This window comes from Mixophyes fleayi, chromosome 8 (assembly GCF_038048845.1).
Source record: "Mixophyes fleayi isolate aMixFle1 chromosome 8, aMixFle1.hap1, whole genome shotgun sequence".
Classification (NCBI taxonomy): Eukaryota; Metazoa; Chordata; class Amphibia; order Anura; family Limnodynastidae; genus Mixophyes; species Mixophyes fleayi.
This window is the reverse complement of record NC_134409.1, coordinates 50,732,619-50,754,008: the sequence shown is the minus strand read 5'-3', so window position 1 is coordinate 50,754,008 and position 21,390 is coordinate 50,732,619. Positions and strand designations below refer to the sequence as shown.

The window sequence follows — 21,390 nt, the reverse complement described above, 5'->3', positions numbered from 1 at the left end:
ATTGTTCAAAAGAACAAAGCAGCTAATTGAATCTACCCCTAAGTAGAAGCATAATCTAAACAATCACTGGCACTTATATCTAGTATGTAATTTAAAACCCTACAATCATTAAAAAAAATAAAATGATTGCTTAAGGTGAAACAGTAAGGTCTTTTACTGACAGTAAATTTAATGATAGTTGGTAACCCTTTTATGGCCCGAAAATTAATTGTTCTGAATGACCAACATTAGATTGGGTCAGCAGAACAAATTTCAGATTAGCTAATAGCCCTCAGTGATGCAGGTATGGATTTGGTGACTGGCCAGCAAGTGATAGAAAGTAATTTACATTGTAGACCATTCATTGGATCAATGGCTGAACAACAACTCTTGTGCCGTTTGAACCTCTATATGCTGTATGTCTACAAATTGTGCACAGATCCATTAATGAAGCAATCAAGCAATTTGTAGAGCTGGCTTAAAGAAGACATATAAAAAACTAATATGCATCAAAGAACAATGCTTTTTCAATGGCAAAACCTCAAAGATTGGAGAGGCTTTTTTTGTAGCAGCACAGTGAGAACAGTATCCATTACAGCAGAATGTACTATATCTCTTGGTGCATTAAAAAGGCATGAGGGGTTTAGAATATTAGTTCTGCAGTTTTACTGCCTCTAGCTGCTGGAATATGGGATATTAATGCATGTTTATAAACCTGTGAGAATCCCTTTGTGAGCTGTTTAGCTCTCATGCCACAAGGAGGCTGTAGACGTCCAGTTATTTTATTAGATAAAAGCACAAAGAACCAGTATTATTTTGGGAATAATGCAACTCTGTAAATTGTGTTTTCAAGCACTCTTTGAGGTTTCTAATATACATCTATGTTTGCGAAATATTATACTGTGTTTATAAATAATAAACACATCCCATTTCCAGCAAATTCAGGAAAATATTTTATAGCCAGTAAAAAAAACACCTGGGGGTAAATGTATCAAGCTGCTGGGTTTTTTTCTGGGTGATTTAAAATGGCCTCAAATCACGGGGGATATAACCGGCAATTTGAAGTGCAAAATCGCCATATGTATTAACCAGCGATTTTGACTTTCCTAAATCCAATCTCTGTTGATTTTTGTCGATTTTAAAACCCCCTATCTCTCCCATGTTAAACTCAAACTCGCAGGAGATTAAAATCAAACTCACTCAAGTTTGAATTCTAAATCGCCAGATACAACACGCTGCTTTCTATAGGCGAGATTGGCAAACACATCACTATTACACTACAGTGCAATGTTAATATAACAGGAGGCACAATGGAAGTTTCAATAAACCATCTTTTTTGTTGCAGAGGGGCAAAAATGATTATTAATTTTGTTACATGGGGCAATTTATTTTAATAATAATAAATTAGTGGGCCAAATGTAATTATAGAATAAATGTAAGTGTTTTTTGTTTTTGTTTTTCATAACAGTGGATTACTATTTCATCAACAGTGGGGCAATGTGTATATTTTTATGATATATCAACATTTAAAATTTCCTGGTATTCCATTAAAAGTACAGACTTGTGGCACTACAAGTGTCAACATGCACATGAGCACTTGTAGTGCCAAAAGTGTACTTTTAATGGTATCCCTATAAGGAAATTTACCCCCTGATGGAATATTTGTTTCAATTTCAGTTATATGGATGTTTTATGCCTAATGTTGGCAATGTTTGAACTCAATCTCTATCTCATCCATAGCACACTTAGCTGCACATTGTATGTAAGTAAAGGGACACTACATCATTCAACCTAACATAGAATTACTCATGTGGGTGTTACGGAGCCAGATAAGCAGCATAAAAGTCCAAGGGCTAGATTTACTAAGCTGCGGGTTTGAAAAAGTGGGGATGCTGCCTATAGCAACCAATCAGATTCTAGCTGTCATTTTGTAGAAAGTACTAAATAAATGAAAGCTAGAATCTGATTGGTTGCTATAGGCAACATCCCCACTTTTTCAAACCCGCAGCTTAGTAAATCTATCCCCAAGACTTATAAGAAACCAATATGCTTTTAAGTGAAGCCCTTAGACTCCCTGCATATTGATTTTTAATACTGTTACTGAGGACATCAAATTATGTAAGTTGTGCCAGTAATACAGCAATACATGAAGAACATAACTCTTGTTAGCAAAGGCAAATACCACTCATTTGTGTTACATGGCTCTGAAAGTGTTCCATGATGGCAAACATAACCAGAGATGTGGACAAGATATCTACAGGTTACAGCATTGCACAATCCCACCACATATTTAAAGTTCAGTTGCGATACTCTTTAAATGTCTCATCTCCCTCTAATGAAACTGCTTTTGTGTCACCAAGAACGGGTTGTACAAGATGCATTTTTAAAGCAGCTGGAATTTTTCTCAGTACCAGTCACACTGTCAGTCATTCTTCTGTTGCAAAATATAGTTCAATGGGAAAAACTCTGATTGACAGCACTGTGTCGATGAGGCTTTACTGTTTTCCAGTTTGTTTAATGGACTAATGTCATCAAAGGAAGAGACACTTTATTTAGATCATAGCCATCCATTGTCATCTGTGTCAGGTTGGCTTGCTCTGTGCCAAGCTCATCTGTAATTATAACAATATTTAAACCATTGTATTGTTTGTTCTGTCTTGTAACATAGGGGTCTCCAGGAGCTCCAGGAATTAAAGGTGAGGCGGGAGACCCAGGCCCTCAGGTAAGGCTTTTTATTAATGATGTAGAGATATTTATCATGGAAAAAAGTTGCTTGGACATGAGGGAATACACAGTAAATGTGATGACCCTTGCTTTTCATATACAACTGTTAACTTTCTTTCTTTGCAGGGTCCTAGAGGAATTCAAGGTTCACCAGGGTCAATGGGCAAAGCTGGCAAAAGGGCAAGTATTGCATTTCTTATTTGACCTATTAGACTGTGATTCTCCCTCAACACATATGATAGGAATCCATGAAAATAAAATAAGTTTGTGACACTGTGGAAAAAAGTAATTGACGCTTGCCCATGCATATGGCTTCATTGCCATGTATTATCTGACATTACTTAGTGTTAGGGAGATAGATAGATAGATAGATAGATAGATAGATAGATAGATAGATAGATAGATAGATAGATAGATAGATAGATTTCATTGAATTAATCTTTGGGGTCTGTGATTTCATAATGTTTTACACATATGTCAGAGTGGTTTTATGAGACCTGCATTTTAATTTTTGAACACAGGAGCATGAAACACAAATACCACTGTAGTGTATATTTAGTTTAATCTGTACTTAGCGCAATGTTAAGCTTCACTATTGAACTACAATTAGGATTTTTTTTTCTTTCCATTGGTATAGCAATTGGTAAGTGTATTATGTACTAGATGTATATGTCCAGCTAACTATATATTAATAATAGTAATATGATGTACATATTAATTTCAGGGACGCTCTGGAACTGATGGAGCCCGTGGAATGCCTGGAGAACCTGGGTCCAAGGTATGATTTCTTCATTCTTCCTTTAATCATTTAATTGTGGGCATACAGTATACAGCACTTTGTATTCTAAGACTGATAACAAAGGCATATATTGATGTATACAGCACAAAAACTGCTGTACAATGATTAATATTTGTCTTACCATCCTTTGTTTGGTTTTACTAATATAACATTTGTTAGCATACTTTTGATATCTGTAATTCTTTGCTATTGTTTTACAGGGTGACAGGGGCTTTGATGGCCTTCCCGGTCTACCTGGTGAGAAGGGGCACAGGGTGAGTCAATCCTTGGGGTGAATAAATGGTTTGTGTTCTAGTACAAATGCTTCATCCGCTTTCAAATTCCTTATTTCTTAGGATTGCCCAGCAGAGGGTGCTGTGTACTTTGTCCTTATAGGGCTGACACTGCATTAGAAATTTTGGGCTTTTAGATTTTTGCTAAATTCATTTAATGCAACATAGTATTGGATTACATTTTATACATCAGTATACATTACTGTATATGTGATATAGAGTGGTACACATGTATATTTACAAAATATACAACTAGTGCATTAGGTGATAATATAAACATAAAAAAACAGCAATTGTAAGAAAAGTATCTGTCGTATAAATAGCACTAAGAATAGCAGTGGTTTGTGAAATAAGACTACATACCTAATGGCATATTTTAACACATTGATATGTTGGTTTCTTCAAGTGAGTTTGCTATGTGTTTTTACTTATTTTTTACTGACGGTTTAGAGATTGCATAGATTCAAGTGCACTGAAATGCATCAACGCACGGAAATAGAAAAGGCAACGTTTCAAAAAATGCTACCACAATGCATGTACAAATGCCTCACTTGGAACAATGTTTTCTAACATCAGATCAATTTACATATGTTTTACCAATGTTAAGAGAAAGTATGTAACAAGCAGAATTCAAACATCTCTGCATATGTAGCCTGTGAGGTCCAGACTCTCAATGTATATATTTCAGGTGTGCCTGCTTATTGTGTAGCATCAAATTATTGTATATTTATGTATTTTTCCAACTATGTCCTACAAAGAACTACAAAGCATGTTTCCCCCCAAGTTTAAAATACCTGTTACAGTTTTGTTTCATTTTTTTAGGGTGATAGAGGTCCCCTGGGCCCACCTGGCCCCCCAGGCGACGATGGAGAAAGGGTAAGAAACTGAAACTCAAAATTCTGAGCAATCCCTTCCAATGGGATTCGTTTTTCATCCCCAAAACAAATATATCCATGACAACAACTACAGAGCAATCATCCTTTCTATGTATCCATGAGACTCAATACAATTCTATATTTCTCCATCACACTGTTCCCACTGCACATTTGATCTGTGTACTGATGTTAAATACATCTGTGGAAACAGACTATAAGACTGTCATAGTGATCAAAGTGTTTCCTCTGACAGCACACACCTTGTCTGGTCTCACAGAGTATGTCCTGTATGCCTCTGTGGTCTACCCATAAAAACTCAGTTCAATTAATGTTTTTTCTATGATTTCTCTACATTGCTATAAGTATTTGTAGTTCTACTGTTGCAAAACACATAGGCATCAGTGATATGTTTAATGCAATATAGTAACAGGTTTTAGTTTCTAAAACCTCAGACAAAAAAAACAACAAATTATCAATTGTTACATCTAATAAACTTTATTCTACAAAAGAAGAGTTCACATCACTCATTAGGTGCTATAGACCTGCTATAGGCTTTTATTCAAGATACAACCATGGACTGATGTGAGTTATCTGTACAGCACTTAATTAGTGGCGCTATATAAATAAATGGTGATGATGATGATGATGATGATGATGAACCATAATATGATTATTGACTTTATCGCATGTGTCAGCAGGAATAGTTTTGCCATAATGTGTTTCTAAACAGACACCTAGTAAAGAATGATTCTCTCTTAGGAAAATCCCTATATTTTAGGGCTCCTTAAAACCAAAGCACACTGTTTCCTTCCTTTGTAAAAATTGCACTATAGATAGTTGGATCTTTCAGAGCAGATTAGCAAAATGCCTGAATCATTTTAGAAAACATGAATTTCTATTTACCAGTGGAGTACACAAAGCAACTGCTGATCCAGTTTTACAATATGGTTATACTGGCTTGTACAAAAAAATGTGTTTGACTAAAAGGAGAAAGTTTTAAAATACGAAAGAGTTACTGACATTATGCAGGGAAAAGTTACAGGAACTTGGCACAACTGAAGATATTTGCGATACGGTATAGATGTGGAAAACGGCAGAATGCTGGATTAAAGGAACATTATTTGGCTAATCTCATGGTATCCATGGTAACCTGTTAGTCTAGAAAAAATTAGAAATCTTAAAAATCAGAAAGTATTTTACCTATGGAGATCATGAGACCTGCGGTAAAGCTTCCCATCCATTCAGCGATTTGGTCATTTTATATCAAATTGTCCGCACTTAGATTGGCATTACTAATCAGCATCTGATTGAGATTGATCAAATGTCATTCGTCATCTTCCTTTTATTTATAAAGCGCCATAGAACTCTGCAGCACCTGACAGTCAATCAGGAAAGGAGGAAAATCAGGTGTTTATCATCATGATCTTTCAGTCTGTGTAGCCTGAATTAATCTTATTGGGTTTCCCACGTGGAGGGGTCAATGGGGACACAGATTTAATCACTCAAAGATCAGGTTGAGCAAACAAATCTGCCCATATAGGGGCTTCTTAAGTGTCTGAGAATAAATATGGTTCAAATAGTCTATAGAAATTATTGCAGACTGGGGTGATACCAGTTGTGTAAAGACATTGGTCTATGTAGCTTACAGTAATAAATACCTAGAGTACAGGTACATGTAGAAAGCAGTGATACTTGAACACAGAGGGGTACACAGACATCAGGGTAGTATATAAAACATTTTGCCAGCTAGTATATACACGTAGCAAAACGTATTCTCCCATTGTTCTGCAAGCACATTTATATTCAATTCTCACCCTCACTTCCTATAATTACCCTTTTCTGCCCATAAAGGAAAAGGTTATACAAAACTACATATAGTTTACAATTTGACAATCACAAATATTCATTGCTTGTCCCTCTTTACGTGCTGTGTGTGTAAATAACAGGAGAAACAGCTTTTTCTTTTGTGTTGCAGGGAGAAGATGGAGAGGTTGGACCTAGAGGGCTGCCCGGTGAACCTGTGAGTGACACATTAATTTGTTGTATACAGAGCTCTCACTTTATATCTATACATTTTTACAAGAAACACAGTGAAACATACTGCATCTCTCCTGATTGAGGAAATCATTCACAGCTCCTTTGTAACTCTACCTCTGCCAAAGAACCAAAGCATCTACTACGGGAACTTGCTGCTGGCAATACTCATCAACAGTTTGATATGAAACACATATGAGGTTTAAATAATATATTGCTTTGTTACAATGGCCCTCCTCTTTGTAATATTATATAGTACTTTATGATAGGTGTCATGGATGCTGTTACTGTTTATGAATTATTTCATTGTCAAGTGACACTTCTGCATATTTTACTACATAGAATTTTTTTTGAGGATCATAACAAAACAATACCCACTGCATTGTTCTGAAACAAATGGCACATTTATATTTATTTATACAAAGAGCATTACATTATTGTTCCTTGATGATACAAGATAAGTCAGGAAGTTTTGAGGGCAGCCTGATTGTCGTACTGTATTGTACCAGTAGTTAAAGTTTTTACATTTGACAAAAGAAATATGAGCCCATATTACAGCATTTATATTCATTGTTCAACTTTCCAATGAATGAAATAACAAAGCACTGTGTTCTCTCTTCTAGTTCAGGTAAACTGAACATAGCGTATTGCAAGCATAGTTGAGATTTTTCTAATTTGAACGCATATTATGCTTCTGGCTTTGTTGCTAGTGAAGGTGAGTAAATATTGACAAGAGTCAACACTAGAGAGCAAAACTACAACTAAACTCTAGGCTCTCACCTGAGCCTATAGTCAGATTTTTCAAGTCTGCTAGGAAAGTAGGACACATGGGCGTGATGCCCCAACATTATAGTCATGGTACCATTCACACTTTTACTACATATATGCAAATGTTTCATAGGGTTTATAAAATGAATTATATCAAATCTAGCAATGGAATTGAGTAACTGAATTGGTCTTTCATTCTTCCAGGGTGAACGAGGATTGTTGGGGCCAAGAGGAGCTCCTGGTCCTCCAGGACAACATGTACGTAAATCATGACTGCCACTTTATTATAATGTAAAAATAATGCATGCTGTAAGATTATAACAAAAAGTGTTAATACGTCATTATAGTGCATTTCAAAATAACCTTCACAAATTCTCACCTTCTTTCGTGTATAGCTCAAGGTCAGTTTTATAAATGCGCAAATGTATTTGCCAATATTATTTTTATTATTATTATAATTATTATTAGTATTAATAATATTTCCTATGCATTATAAACTGAAAATGGTTTGCCATATCATTTAGGGTGAGTTACTATAATACACTTTACTATATGAAAATTCTCTTCTAAACTTATATATTATTGTATAATCTACCTGACATCTACTTTCCTGTAGTAAGTGGCGGTCAGGTGATTTAATGCTGAGCAAAATATGTCTTGGATCATTGACAACCACCCATGTTCTCACTCTCCGAACCATAGATGGAAGCTGATTCCCAGAGTTATTCTAGACCCTGAACACAAAATCCCTATTATATATAATTAAAGATGTAGTATAAGAGGTGGCTTGCCATTATATCGCCATCCACTTTCTCTTTATGACAGATATTACAGCTGATTACAACAAAATAATACATTTGTCAATAGGGCTGTTAATTAATATTCCAAATAGAAAATTGTTTCAAATCAAATTTTGCTGTAAGCTTCAATAATGAACGACACAACATACTTGTCTTTAGGATTAGAGATTAGGTAGGAGTAATTAACAATTGGCATGATCTGCGATCTCTTGTTTGTCAGGGTGTTGCTGGTGTGGATGGGCCCCCAGGACCCAAAGGAAACTTGGTGAGTATATTATATTTTAACCTTTCCTATCACGTTTCTTTATGCATTTTAACATTTCTGCACGTTTCAATATCTGCAAATAGATGTGGAAGTCCACTTATGAACTGCATTAAAGGATACAGGTGATATATCTGTGTTAGAATTTAGCATTTCATAAACAGACTTAGAGATGCCTGACATATTAAGCTACATACTGCTATTATGTAGAATATTTCTAAAGCTATGTATATATCTTTCTATACTCATTGGCAGTCAAAGTTGTTCTTTAAGCTTTTCTCCAAAATTAAAACACACTGATATGTGATTCTGAACTTGAAACACACTGGTGTAAAGTGGCAAATCTAGGGGAAAATGTATGAAGCTGCGAGTTTCCGGCAGGTTTAAAAAGTGGAGATGTTGCTCATAGCAACCAATCAGATTCTAGTTATCATTAATTTAGTACATTCTACAAAATGATAGCTAGAATCTGATTGGTTGCTATGGGCAACAGCTTCACTTTTCAAACCTGCCAGAAACTCGTAGTTTGATACATTTACTCCTTAGACTTTTCTTCCTCCCTAAACTGTATTGGTGTAAAAATCAGACCCCTGATCTGTGGGGGGGACCTAATGAAATTACTCATCGAATTTGCAGTCTCTTGCTGTCTCTCAGCATGCTGTTCAGGCCATGTGACACTCTGATTGGTGGATAGCGAGAGCCATTCAACAGTGAGAGTGTGGAGACCTCCCGCTACTCTGATTGGTGAATGGCCAATGCCGTTCACCAATCAGTGTCCATGACGGCTGAGAGGCAGAGAGAAAACCCTGCCTGGCCGCTCTGATTGTGTTTTAAATGTAGGCAGCGCACTACTGATAAAAGTGAAAAAGGGGGTTGGAACTAAATACCCTCCACCCATAAAAAATCTATATCAGCCCCTGTGTCATGGGATGTATTGAATCTATTTTTATATAGTATCTGTATATGACTATAACTTATGGTTAAGTTTTAAAGAGAACTTTATGGGATTTTTCATACTTCAAGTGTACAAAACATTCAGCGTTTTCCGATGCTCCCTCCACTCAGGCACTCAGGCCTCCAATCAGGAGAGAATATAGGAAAACACTGCCTGCTGTATGCAAATTTGGTGATGATAGTCAGCCCACATTCTGCACTATACTCACTCCTGAGTTCCTTCAGATTATTTGTCTTGCAAGAGCTCGCGAGGCAGGGGAGCTATGACGCAACTGATTATCTTATATGTAACAGACTTTCTTTAAATGAACAAAAAGAGAATGATTTCACTGTTTCTGCACTGTGCAGGGAAAAAAATCTCATTAGCTGTCATAGTGAAATGTAAAATCAACTGTTCCACCATTAAAACTATGTTACTCATTAATTGCTATTTTTAACTATTATGCAGCTATTTCAATAGAGATATATTGATGTTTTATGGTTTAAGAGGTAGAGTACTTTTATACATATGCATGTCTCATCGCAATCTAGCTTTTATTTTGTACTGTTAAGAGCACTAACATGATTATCATCCTTGCTATTTAATTTGCATTGCATATGTCTGGCCTTTACCTCTTTTCTTTGATCTTTTTTTGATTGCCTCTTGTTTGTTTGTATCATATTTTTGTATCTAATTGGCAGCTATCATCAAATTTAGTATAATTTATGTTTATATGTTGTTTTGCTATATTGTAGTGCTCTAGTATTGTAATTGTACTCATGTTATATCATGACAGTGAGATGCCTCTTTCTTAAAGGACCGGTAAACCTAAAATACAAATTGCACATTACATTTACTAATGCATAAGATTGATATAGAGATAAAGGTATTTGAAATAAAAGTTGTGATCATCAGGAAAATATTTTCCCATGCAAAGGGAATTTAATGTCTTTAAGTCTCCTGTGGGACTTTCTGGGCCTGATTTATTAAGGAATACAAATCACAAAAAGGAGTAAATTTGGACTTTGGCAAAACCAATTTGCACTGGGGGGTGGAGGAGGGGGTACATTTAAAATGTGGGGACAGACTTATAGTTGTGCTAGAGCATACTTGCCAACTTATGGCAAGTATGATCCGGGAGCCTGCCGGGGAAGGTGGGCGTGCCGGGGATGGGGCCCCGAAAATTGCATCATTTTGGCCCCAAATGCTGCGATACCCGGTGCATCGCAGCGTTTTGGACCAAATTCTGCCCACTTCACTAGGAAGTGGGCAGATCAGGAGATTGTCACACTCTCCCGGGAGTCCAGGAGACTCACGCGAAATGCGGGAGTATCCCGGACATTCCGGGAGAGTTGGCAAGTATGAGCTAGAGCATGTCCTATATCAGTGTTGGCTAACCTGTGACACTCCAGGTGTTGTGAAACTACAAGTCCCAGCATGCTTTGCCAATATATAGCAGCTTATTGCTGGAAGGGTATGCTGGGACTTGTAGTTTCACAACACCTGGAGTGTCACAGGTTAGCCAACACTGTCCTATATCAACTTTAAATTTCAGTGTAAAAATAAAGATATTAAGTATTTTTGTGCTGCTCGAAAAAATAGCCAGAATTTGCCTTATGTGCAAAATAATAAACTAATTTGTACAACTTGCATTGTTACATAGTTTGTCCAGGAGCAGATTTACTCAATTTTTTGCTTTATTTACCTTAATGAATCAGGCTCTCTTTGTCTAAAATGGCTGATAACATACATTTGTACTCCGTACCAACAAAAGAAATTGACCACAGGGGCATTTCTGAAAACTGGTGCACAACTGTAACACATAGCAACCATATTTTAAATGTTTCTACTACAGTTTAGAAAATGAAAGCAAATGTCTGTTTGTTATTAGTTACACCACCTTTTTAGTAGTACATGTAAACAGTTTTCCATTTTTCACAAATTTTGTATTAAATGTCTCAAGTTCTGTCAAGTTATAATATATTTGCAGTGTTTATGAATGTTATTAATAGGTATTTTATGCAAAACTACTTGCTTTTATGTTTACTGGTCTTTTAGCTATAATTTAACCAATGGGGGCACTGTTCATTTGCAGTTTATGGATGATATTTTATTTCATATACCAGCAGTATGGCACAAAACACTCAAATAAATACATACGAATATTCTCATTTGATTGATAAACAGATCTGTATGTGCTTCCCCTGGATTGTTTTATATTACTGTTGACTGTTTTCCTGGTCCTTGAATCCTTATTTTTCACATTGTGCATTACTATGTGTCTGTTTTGCCTATTCTGGTCTCGGCTTGCTGCTATTCTGTGCAGCATGTATTTTGTACTGTGCTCTATGTTCCAAACTATATCCCTACATATTAAATATTTCTGCTTTCACTCCTACAATTTATACTGTTTTGTTCTGAGAAAGGAACATTATGTGATAATGGATAGTCTACTAAAAATGATAAGAATATTTGAAGTCTTTAGGTGTTCCATGACTATTATAAACACAGGCCATGTGGTATTACATAGGCCAGGAAATGCTGGTGTTACTTCTATTATACTTATTTATTACAGTCTACAGTACAATAGTCCTTAAAATCATACTTGCCAACTTTTCCTCTCTGGCTTCAGGGAGATCCCGGGGAAGTTGGGTGTGTGGGGGCAGGGCTTGATGAATTGCATCATTTTCACCCCACCCCCTAAATGATTGTCACAATTTTGGTCAATTACAGCAGGGGTGGGGCTAAGATGACACAATATTTGCATCATTACGACCAAGCCCTGCCACTTATCTATTGCGGGGACGAAAACCGGGAGGTTGCCCTGCTCTTCTGGGAGCCTAGGAGCCCTCCCAGAAATGCAGGAGTCTCCCGGACATTCTGGGAGAGTAGGCAACTATGCATTAAAGAAAAGCAGCTAATGAATCTCTAGAGACTGAAGTGACTTTTACATTTCTGTCTCCATTACTGAAGCCATGTTGTCTTACCTGTCAGTCTTTGATTAAATCTTGGTCTCCAAGAAAATGGCCACCTCCATAGGCATCAATACATGGACATAGGACACAATTTCTGAACTGTGTCTTCATGCCACAGATGGTGAAGCCAACCACGTCTTGTACTGGCTCAGCATCAGGGAGAATGCCAGACTCTTCAGGGAGTGAGGGAGATCACCCTTATTTCAGGGAGTCTCCCTGACATTCAGGGAGAGTTGGCAAGTATGCTTAAAATACATGATTAGTAGTTTTTAACAAGGAAATTCCAACTTTTTAGTATTTAATTGCCATTTAATTGCATTATGTCATGGAATGCTCATTTTTTTTGTTCAAATATGCATTTTTTGAGAGGAAAGAGAGCTGTCAGCCTGTCACAAAACTAGGGCTTGAGAGAGGATTGTGTGACAGGCTGTTGCACTACAGAGGAGCTAATGTTGTGCCAGGTGTAGGTCTGGCGCTGAGTGAATTTTATGTAGTTTACATTTGATTGAAGAAAAGTAGGGTGAAGCAGAGAAGTAGTGGGTGTTGTTTAAACACAGTGGGCCTGATTGTGAGTTAGGAGCAAATCAAAGAAAAGGAGCAAATTTGCACCTTGGCAAAACCAGGTTGCATTAGAGTGGGAGGTAAATTTAAAATGTGAGGACAGATTTATTGTACTAACCCGACATGCCCCCTCAGGTGACGTAAGCTGTGCTGTTTTGTGTCAAAAATGTCTTCCGCACCTTGTCGTTATATTTGTACTGCCATGCTTACCTGTCTACTATTAAACTTCATATTTCAAAATAAAGAGGCTTTAAAATGTGAGGACAGATTTATAGATTCATAGATCAACTTTAATTGCAGTGTAAAAATAAAGCTATCAAGTATTTGTGTGCTACATGAAAAAACAGCATATGTCAATATGTACTCCTTGTATTGTAACATGGTTTGTTCAGGTGCAGAGTTGATCCTCTTCTTTGCTTTGCCCAGTGTGTGAACAACTTACCCCCCAAGTCAGCTGCTCCCGATCTTCTCCTCTGCTTGGTTATAAAGCAGAGAATAAGGCAGAACGGAGGCAGCTGACTTTGACATCACATGACCTCCTCTGCACAGGTAAGTTAGGTTGTCCATCACTGACAGCAGTATATATCTTTGCCACTATCTGGAATGGTTAGGCTTCTAAAAATGGGTGCCATAGTGAAAGACATTTTTATTTTAGTGATGTGAGAGGCTTACAAAATAAGGATATCTTTCACTGTTGTACTCACACCACCCACATAATTTGTGAAATTGTGCAAATACATTACAGTGACAAAGAGCTTGCTTTGTCAGAAGCTTTTTCTGTACATTACAAAGCTAACGCTAATACAGTGTTTCCAAACTTAGGTGGACAATTGCCAATGTATCTTAGGAAATTCCTACTCGGGCACAGATGCACCAGTTAATATTTCAGTTTTTTATTGACCAACACATTAACCACTATCAGTACATTGTATTTTTGCTTGATGCACAAAAAATGTAACAAACCTTGTTCCTGGTACATTTAGCATCAAGAAAACCATACCTTACAGTGTCACATTAAAAACAGCTCCCACAAAGCTGAACATAATGTAACCATAGCTCTCTGCCTACATATCTATGAACCTAATTACCCACTGGCCTCACATCTTATTTAAAAGAGATTATTCGACTTTTTGAAAGATTTGGTCAAATGGTGTATATCAATGCAGATTTGTGTGTTTCATGTTAAAAAAGGAAGTGACCTCACGTGACATCACTTCCAGTTTTTGGCACCTACATTATTATATTAAATGGGATTTACAACAGTAAATTAATTTACTGCAAAATTAGCCACTATAAATGGAATTGTCAGTATCCAAATCAGTTTGAATTTTCTCTTATGAACACTTATTTGCCAACAATTGGAAACAATTTCCGATTACAGATGGGCAAGTTTATATGTATGTTGTAGAATGTCCTGCAGGCATAAAACAGTAAACAAGCAAAAATTCAGCTTGTTTACTTTTTATTTCTTCTTTTTTTTTGTAATTTTCATTTATTTCACATATTGCAACAGACGTTTGGACAAACATTACTGCAAATCATAGCTTGTTATACACAACTGCATGCACACCAATACACAAATATAAATTTATTTTGCTGAACAATATATATGGCTATTATATTATAATTAACAAAACACACTCTGGGAAGTCAGTGGAGGCATTTATTTATATAGGTATTTGTATCCATAGGAAGAACAATTTGGAATAAAAGAGTCACAAGGGCATTAATATCCAAATGTATGATTACTGCTCCAAATATGTAACAATCTTGCACTAAATGTACCCAATATATGGTTATAATATAATATATTCTATTTTAAATTCTTACATCTAATACAGCCAAAGCTGCTGTATACAGAATAACACACACTGAACACTGCATCCACCTTCCAAACAAATTACTCAATTGTAAAAAAAATGGACGTTGTCATGAGTAAAATATTCCAGTGACAAATGTTTAAATCTCAGTCTCAGGTTGAACTTGATGGACTGATGTCTTTTGTCAACCTCATCAAATATGTTACTATGTTACAATGTTACATATAGCTCCATTTAGAGTTAGGCACAAGTCCAGCTAAAGGGAACAAATTTGCATCGGGACAAACCACGTTATCATGCAAGGGGTGCAAATGCAGTATGTTCTCCATGCATGGAAAACACTTCTTGTTTTTGTATGTAACACACAAATACTCATCAGCTTTACTTTTGCTTTGCTATATAGAGTTGAGTTAAGACACGACCCCTCCCAAATCTATATCTGTCTACATATATTTAATTTTAGCCCCCCTTCCCTGCAGCACAATAATGTTTTGCCAAGTTGGGTAATTGCACCCTCCAGCTGGATTTACACCGATCTCTAAATGATGTGAAACTTATAGAAGCACTGCAACTTGAAATCAATATTAAACCTGTATTTTTTATTATCAGTATTTCTGAACTAATTTCAGTTACTTCATAGTTGCCAACGTTTTTGATCTCCCTTCTGGTAGATTCCAGAGGGGAGATCCTGCTTCTGAGTCTTGGGGCTTGGCCGAGTAACTTGCATTGTTAAACCCCACTCCCTGCTTAATCCCTGCTGAATACGGGACCAGGATGACGCAATTCGCTGTGTATAGCGTAATTAAGCCCCACCCACTTCACTAAGGCCGTAGGAAGGATGTGGTAGGTTGCACTGCTCTCCTGGGAGTCCAGGAGATCTATCAGTTATCTTGGCATTGCCATTTATAGTAGAGCTTGCTTCTATTTATTTTCTGAATGAATAACAAATTATTTCTTATACTGACAGATTAAGTTGTTTACTTACCTTACTTATAGGTGATTAGCACATCGTCATGGAAATAAATCCTGTATCTTTATGCATTTACTCCTCATTTGTGCATTTTAGGGTCCACAAGGAGAACCTGGCCCTGCAGGTCAACAAGGAACTCCAGGAACACAAGTAAGTACAATATAATTTTTAGCTTTACAGCCGCCATTGTAATAGTGTTGATTCTCATTAAAAAGATAATATTTACAATTTGTTGCATTTTGAGCAAAAGATCTCAGACAGTTGAACCAATTAACTTAGAATTTAGATGTATGCATCTGGGTTTACAAAATTATGGAGAACAGGCCACACCCAAAAAGCAGCAAAGTGTTACATTTCTCTAGACTGACCAGACCACACATCTCAAGAAGGTTCTACCTCAGCAAAATGTGAGTCTTCACAATTGTAACCAGTTGTAAGAGGGCTCACGGACCTGACATGTGTGCGTTCTAATGACCGGAAAGGCGGAATGGGAAGGGAAGGGACAGTCTAATGTAGGCCGAGTACAGTAAGGATTGGTTCACACAAGGGCAGCTGAGGCAGAGGGCAGGTGCAAATACACACTGATGGTGATGATGACAGTCGCCAGCACTAGCTGGTTGCTTCAGATTGGTAGATTGAAAATTCACATCTGAAACTGATAGGTGCTTTCTGCATTGATCGTGCATATATTATAGGATTTTGTGGCCGTATAGTAAAAATATTTTTTTTTGCTAGTTTCATTTGTGAGACGGAATATGATATCTGCTGTATTATATCAAGCCTAATAGCGAATGTATTTTTCTCTATCCTACTTAACATATGGGCGTCAATACGTTATTTTTATGACTGGCTTTCTTGAATGTAAATTACACCCAACATGTATCCAACATGGCATCAGGCCCAAAGTATCTCATAAACCCATTGCTTCCTATTTTACTAATTGCCACCATTATTTCATTGCTTTCTTAAAAAGTAAAAAATATAGAGTGTGCATTAAACAGGGATAATGGCAATTTGAGAGTAGCTATGTAAAAAAACAAAAACACTCAGCCTTCTCTTTGAGGCTGTGATATATACGGAACATAGTCAGTATGTGAATCATTAACTGCTGTGCACATTTATGTAGTGTTAAGAGAAAAATGCTACCTTTATGTGAAAGCAGACAGGAGTTATTTTGGAAGTTGTTTATTTATTGTCTTGCCTCTTCATTGAAGATTTTTGCAAATAGCTCCAAGTTCAAATCTTCTCTTAGTATGAAGCTTTCTCACATCAACAAGAGAGGACCTTCTCTCTATGCAGTTTTAGAAGCGAGAATGGAGAATAATGAGGAATTGTACATCTAACTTCTGGCTGCGGAGTGTGGGTTCAGGAATGCGGCACAGTGTGGCAATGTTATGAAGTGCAGGTCTGTTCCCAGCTCACAGTGATGAATGAAATGCTGAAATATAATGTTTTCTTTCTCTGCAGGGTCTCCCTGGTCCACAAGGCCCCATCGGTCCCCCTGGTGAGAAGGTAAAGTCTCCCTTGTTTCATTAAATTACATTATTGTGAATACTGATCTAGTACCTATTCTTTGTTTAGAATTAAACATATGTAATACGCAGGGAGGTTATATTCACTAATACTAGACCACAGATATAATGACAATAAGACATTATATTGCTACATTAAAACATGTAGAAAAATCAGGCATCTGGTTCCATTTTCCGAGCACAGAGCATTTATAAAGGTACCAGTGACATGTTGGCACATATTCCTTGAGTAGCATTGTGATCTAACCCTTGTGAAACTATCTAGGTATTTGTGTTCGAAATGTAGCGACTGTGACTAAAACCAAATTATACCATTTATTTCATGTCATTTCTTCTGGTAACTGGTTTTAGAATCAGTGCAAATCACAAAGTCCATTTAAATATACATTTTATAAATGTTTTATAGTTTATAGATAATTGAATACGGTGGCTGCACATATCACTAATATGGGTTCAGGGTGGTGTGAATAAGTGAATGAACCTCTGTCTTATGTCCTTTGTGTTGCTCTTTTCTATTGTAATACAAAGGCTCCAAGTAAAGGTCATAAAAACCATTTGCTTGTTTAAAAATGTCAATGCACTTTTTCTTTTATAAATGTCTTTCTCATGTAAGGTCATCACAAAGTGCCCTTACTAGGCAAAACAAGGCTTGTGCTACTATGTGGGGCTAGTTACCATTGATTTGTATGGATTTCATATTATAATAAAGGGTGCATAGTACTACATCTAAGAATATCAAAATTAAACAAATAAAAAGAACACATTAAAAAGTAAGGCAAAATCATAAGTAATAGTTTTTACAAGGTTTGTTATTAAATAAGCAATTTAGATGTACTCTGTAGCGGCATATTCTAGGGCAGGTTTAATTATTTAGAACAACATGGGCCGTGCACTATTAACGTTTTTACGGTAATAGACGTGCATTATTACCGTTAGTACGGTAATTTTAATGCTGATTGTTGCTCGCGGCTCTGTGAGCCACGAGCAAAAATCTGCGTTAAAATTACCGTACTACCGGTAATAATGCACGCCCCACGTTGTTCTTTAGAACAACGCAGGGAATTGAATATGCCCCTCTTCTGAATCTTGTTCATATAATCAGGCCCGGCGCTCCCATTAGGCAAGGTTAGGCACTTGCCTAGGGCGCCGGGCTCTGGAGGGCACCACAGAATACTAAAAGACTTTAAAACTGTGCAGCGACCGCTGACCATACCTGTCACGGCCGCCGCACAGCATTCAGATGCACGGGGAGGGGGGGGAGAGGCTATTTTGTCACCACCGCCGCCTCTCTGCTCCGTCTCCTCCCCTCCACTTACTAGTGTCAGTGAGTGGAGGGGAGGAGACGGAGCAGAGAGGCGGCTGTGGTGAGACAAGGTAAGGAGAGGAGGGAGGATGGAGGAGGGCGGCGATTTTTGCGGGGGGAGGGCGGCGACTTTTGCGGGGGGGGGGGGGGGGGGGGGGCGCCGCTTTTTTAAAAATGCCTAGGGCGCCGTGGACCCTAGCACCGGCCCTGCATATAATTGTTTCATAGCTGCATAATTTTCCTAGTAGAATAAGGTGTGGGAAGAAAGGAAGCTGTGATGTGTCCATTATACAACATTCAACTGTCCTTTGTATCCTTACTATACAGTAAATCACTCACTTTTATCCTCTTGTGCGTTTAGGGCCCACACGGAAAGCCTGGTCTGCCTGGATTACCTGGATCTGATGGACCCCCAGTGAGTAGATAGAAAAAATGATATTATTGTTGTACAAATATTAGATTACTAATAAATATAACACAGAACATGTCTATAACACACAGCTGCCCCAAATATCCTCATTTATCCAGGTTGATTAAAAGAAAATCACAGAAAACATATAACGTATTAAATAGTTAAAGTATATTCACAATGCAAGATATATTTTACTTCATTGATAAGAAATGATCTTAATACATAATAAACTGCTAATACTAAAATAAATTAAGTAAATTTAGTAATGAACGCGCAAAGCTACCTGTAATTTACTTTATGGTTATAACGTGTGATTTACAGAAACATTTATTATATTTGTGTAGCGCTATTAAAATTGACATTGTTAATATAGTTTTTTAGATTGATATAATTGAATAATAAATAAATAAATTAATAATAAACTATGATATGAAATAGACATGCCCCACTTATATGTATAATGCATTTTATTAGTGAGACACATTTTTGCAAAATGACCATATTTTTCATCCATGTATTGTGTATATATTACTGTCAGTTAGTAATCAAATGACAATAAGCGAAATTAAGCATATATGAATTAAAGGTTTAGTGACTCTTGGGGAATCAAGCTTAATTAGTTCCCCTTGTATCTGTTCTTTTTGTGATAAACACAAACAATCTTAGAAACATTTCTCTAATATCATTTGAATCTTACAATGTCTGCTATAAGTCATTTTGTGCAATATTCTGTTTTCCTCTATTCGTCATAAAACGTCCCTATGGAGTGATAAATGTGCTGTGCATTGAGCTGGAGATACTGCTCTTCAGTTGATTCAGTGCTTTGCAATCTTAGAACATAATATTACTACTGTGTATAATATAAATCTTATGTTATTGTTTGTTTTATTGTGAGAAAAGTGATGATGACTCACATTCATCCTAACATAGCTGACTTACTTATATTTTAGGGGCACCCTGGTAAAGAAGGACCACCAGGAGAAAAGGGAGCAGGGGTAAGTTTTCTTCCCACCAAAGATACCAAAAGGGATTTCTTTTTTTTTTTTTTTTTACCTGTTTTGTGCTATGTAACATATAGATGTTAGGGAGCTAACACTAAGAGGTTTAGATATGGCTACAAACAGAGACCAATGAAAATCCCAATGGAGAATTATCTGCTGAGGGACTGCATGGAATATACAGTATACAGGGAATACTTGTTTTAAACCAGTGTGTAAGAACCAGATTTTCAGTCATACATTTGAAAGTCAGTTTCCTGTCTTGAAGCTGCCACGATGTCTCCTTTCATAATACATGGTTCATGTAAGCAGGTAAATGTTATAAAACACTTCTGTAGCATAATATATATTGCTGCTCACATGACACTTAATTTATTGATCCAAGTCAGGGGAGCTATGGGAAGTTGTTATCACAACATACAGTAAATAACTTGGAATCGTCTCTGTTGATAAAACTGGTCCTTATGACGACAACTAAACCTCATACAGCGCTCATTCACTTCATGACGAATATAGTTTAAACAGTTGTTATCTTAGAGCTCATTGGCCTCTGTGGTAAACATGTCCTCAGCGCATGCTGAAGCACCAGGAACACATAACCTATTTTTCATGTGTTTGGCTTCAGTGTGTACTGAAAACCTTTATTGTAGAGATCATTTGACATATCAATGATAACAGTCATCTCAGCTGCATTCATTGAGTGAGCACAGCTTCAAGCACAGTAGGTAAACTGCATGTGAGACTTCATAAAAGTGTTCTGCTTATCTCATCAGTGATCCTTACCGTATAACCTCATATGCAATTTGTAGATAAACCTCTGGAGCGCTGTTAATAATATTAATGAAGACATTGGTGGACCCCCTATGCTATTAGTTTATCATTTGTATGTAGATTATGTAACTTTTGCAAGGGATGAAAAGGTTGGAGCATGTATGTCATATTAGAGAATAGTACTCATCTTTAATTAGTAAGCAGATGGGTCACTGAGCATGTCAGCTTCTAGACCTGCAATTAAACTGTCGAGCAGATCAGATAGCTATAGGAAGACATAAAGACAGAGCAAACGTTTAAAGCAAGCACAGATGAATGCAGATTCTGCAGTGTACTCAGTCGTTATTGTATGTTGCTCCTACCATGTCAGAAAAAAATATTTTTCCTTAACAAATTCAAATGACAATTTGCTATATTAGCAGTTAGTAAAATTTACAGAGAAATTAGTTGAGGAATTTATCCCAAAAATTATAATAAAAATTCTTGGAGCAGTTTAGTTTTGTGACATCTTTGGTACCACATACATCCTTCACTTGTCAGGGGTTCATTCAAGTGCTAGAAGGGGGGGGGGGGTTACGGACAACGTTTACGGACATTCAGG

At 36.8% G+C, this 21,390-nt stretch overlaps 1 protein-coding gene across 1 annotated transcript in view; it reads left to right on the top strand.

The window, feature by feature from the left end:
- Positions 1-21,390, top strand: part of COL11A1 (collagen type XI alpha 1 chain) — a 163,789-nt gene that overhangs the window by 71,629 nt on the left and 70,770 nt on the right. Inside the window, exons 16-27 of the mRNA XM_075182562.1 lie at positions 2,648-2,701; positions 2,830-2,883; positions 3,428-3,481; positions 3,703-3,756; positions 4,597-4,650; positions 6,625-6,669; positions 7,656-7,709; positions 8,472-8,516; positions 15,870-15,923; positions 17,241-17,285; positions 18,970-19,023; positions 19,971-20,015. Coding sequence (XP_075038663.1) covers positions 2,648-2,701; positions 2,830-2,883; positions 3,428-3,481; positions 3,703-3,756; positions 4,597-4,650; positions 6,625-6,669; positions 7,656-7,709; positions 8,472-8,516; positions 15,870-15,923; positions 17,241-17,285; positions 18,970-19,023; positions 19,971-20,015 — 612 coding nt within the window. The remainder of the gene's footprint in view (positions 1-2,647; positions 2,702-2,829; positions 2,884-3,427; positions 3,482-3,702; positions 3,757-4,596; positions 4,651-6,624; positions 6,670-7,655; positions 7,710-8,471; positions 8,517-15,869; positions 15,924-17,240; positions 17,286-18,969; positions 19,024-19,970; positions 20,016-21,390) is intronic.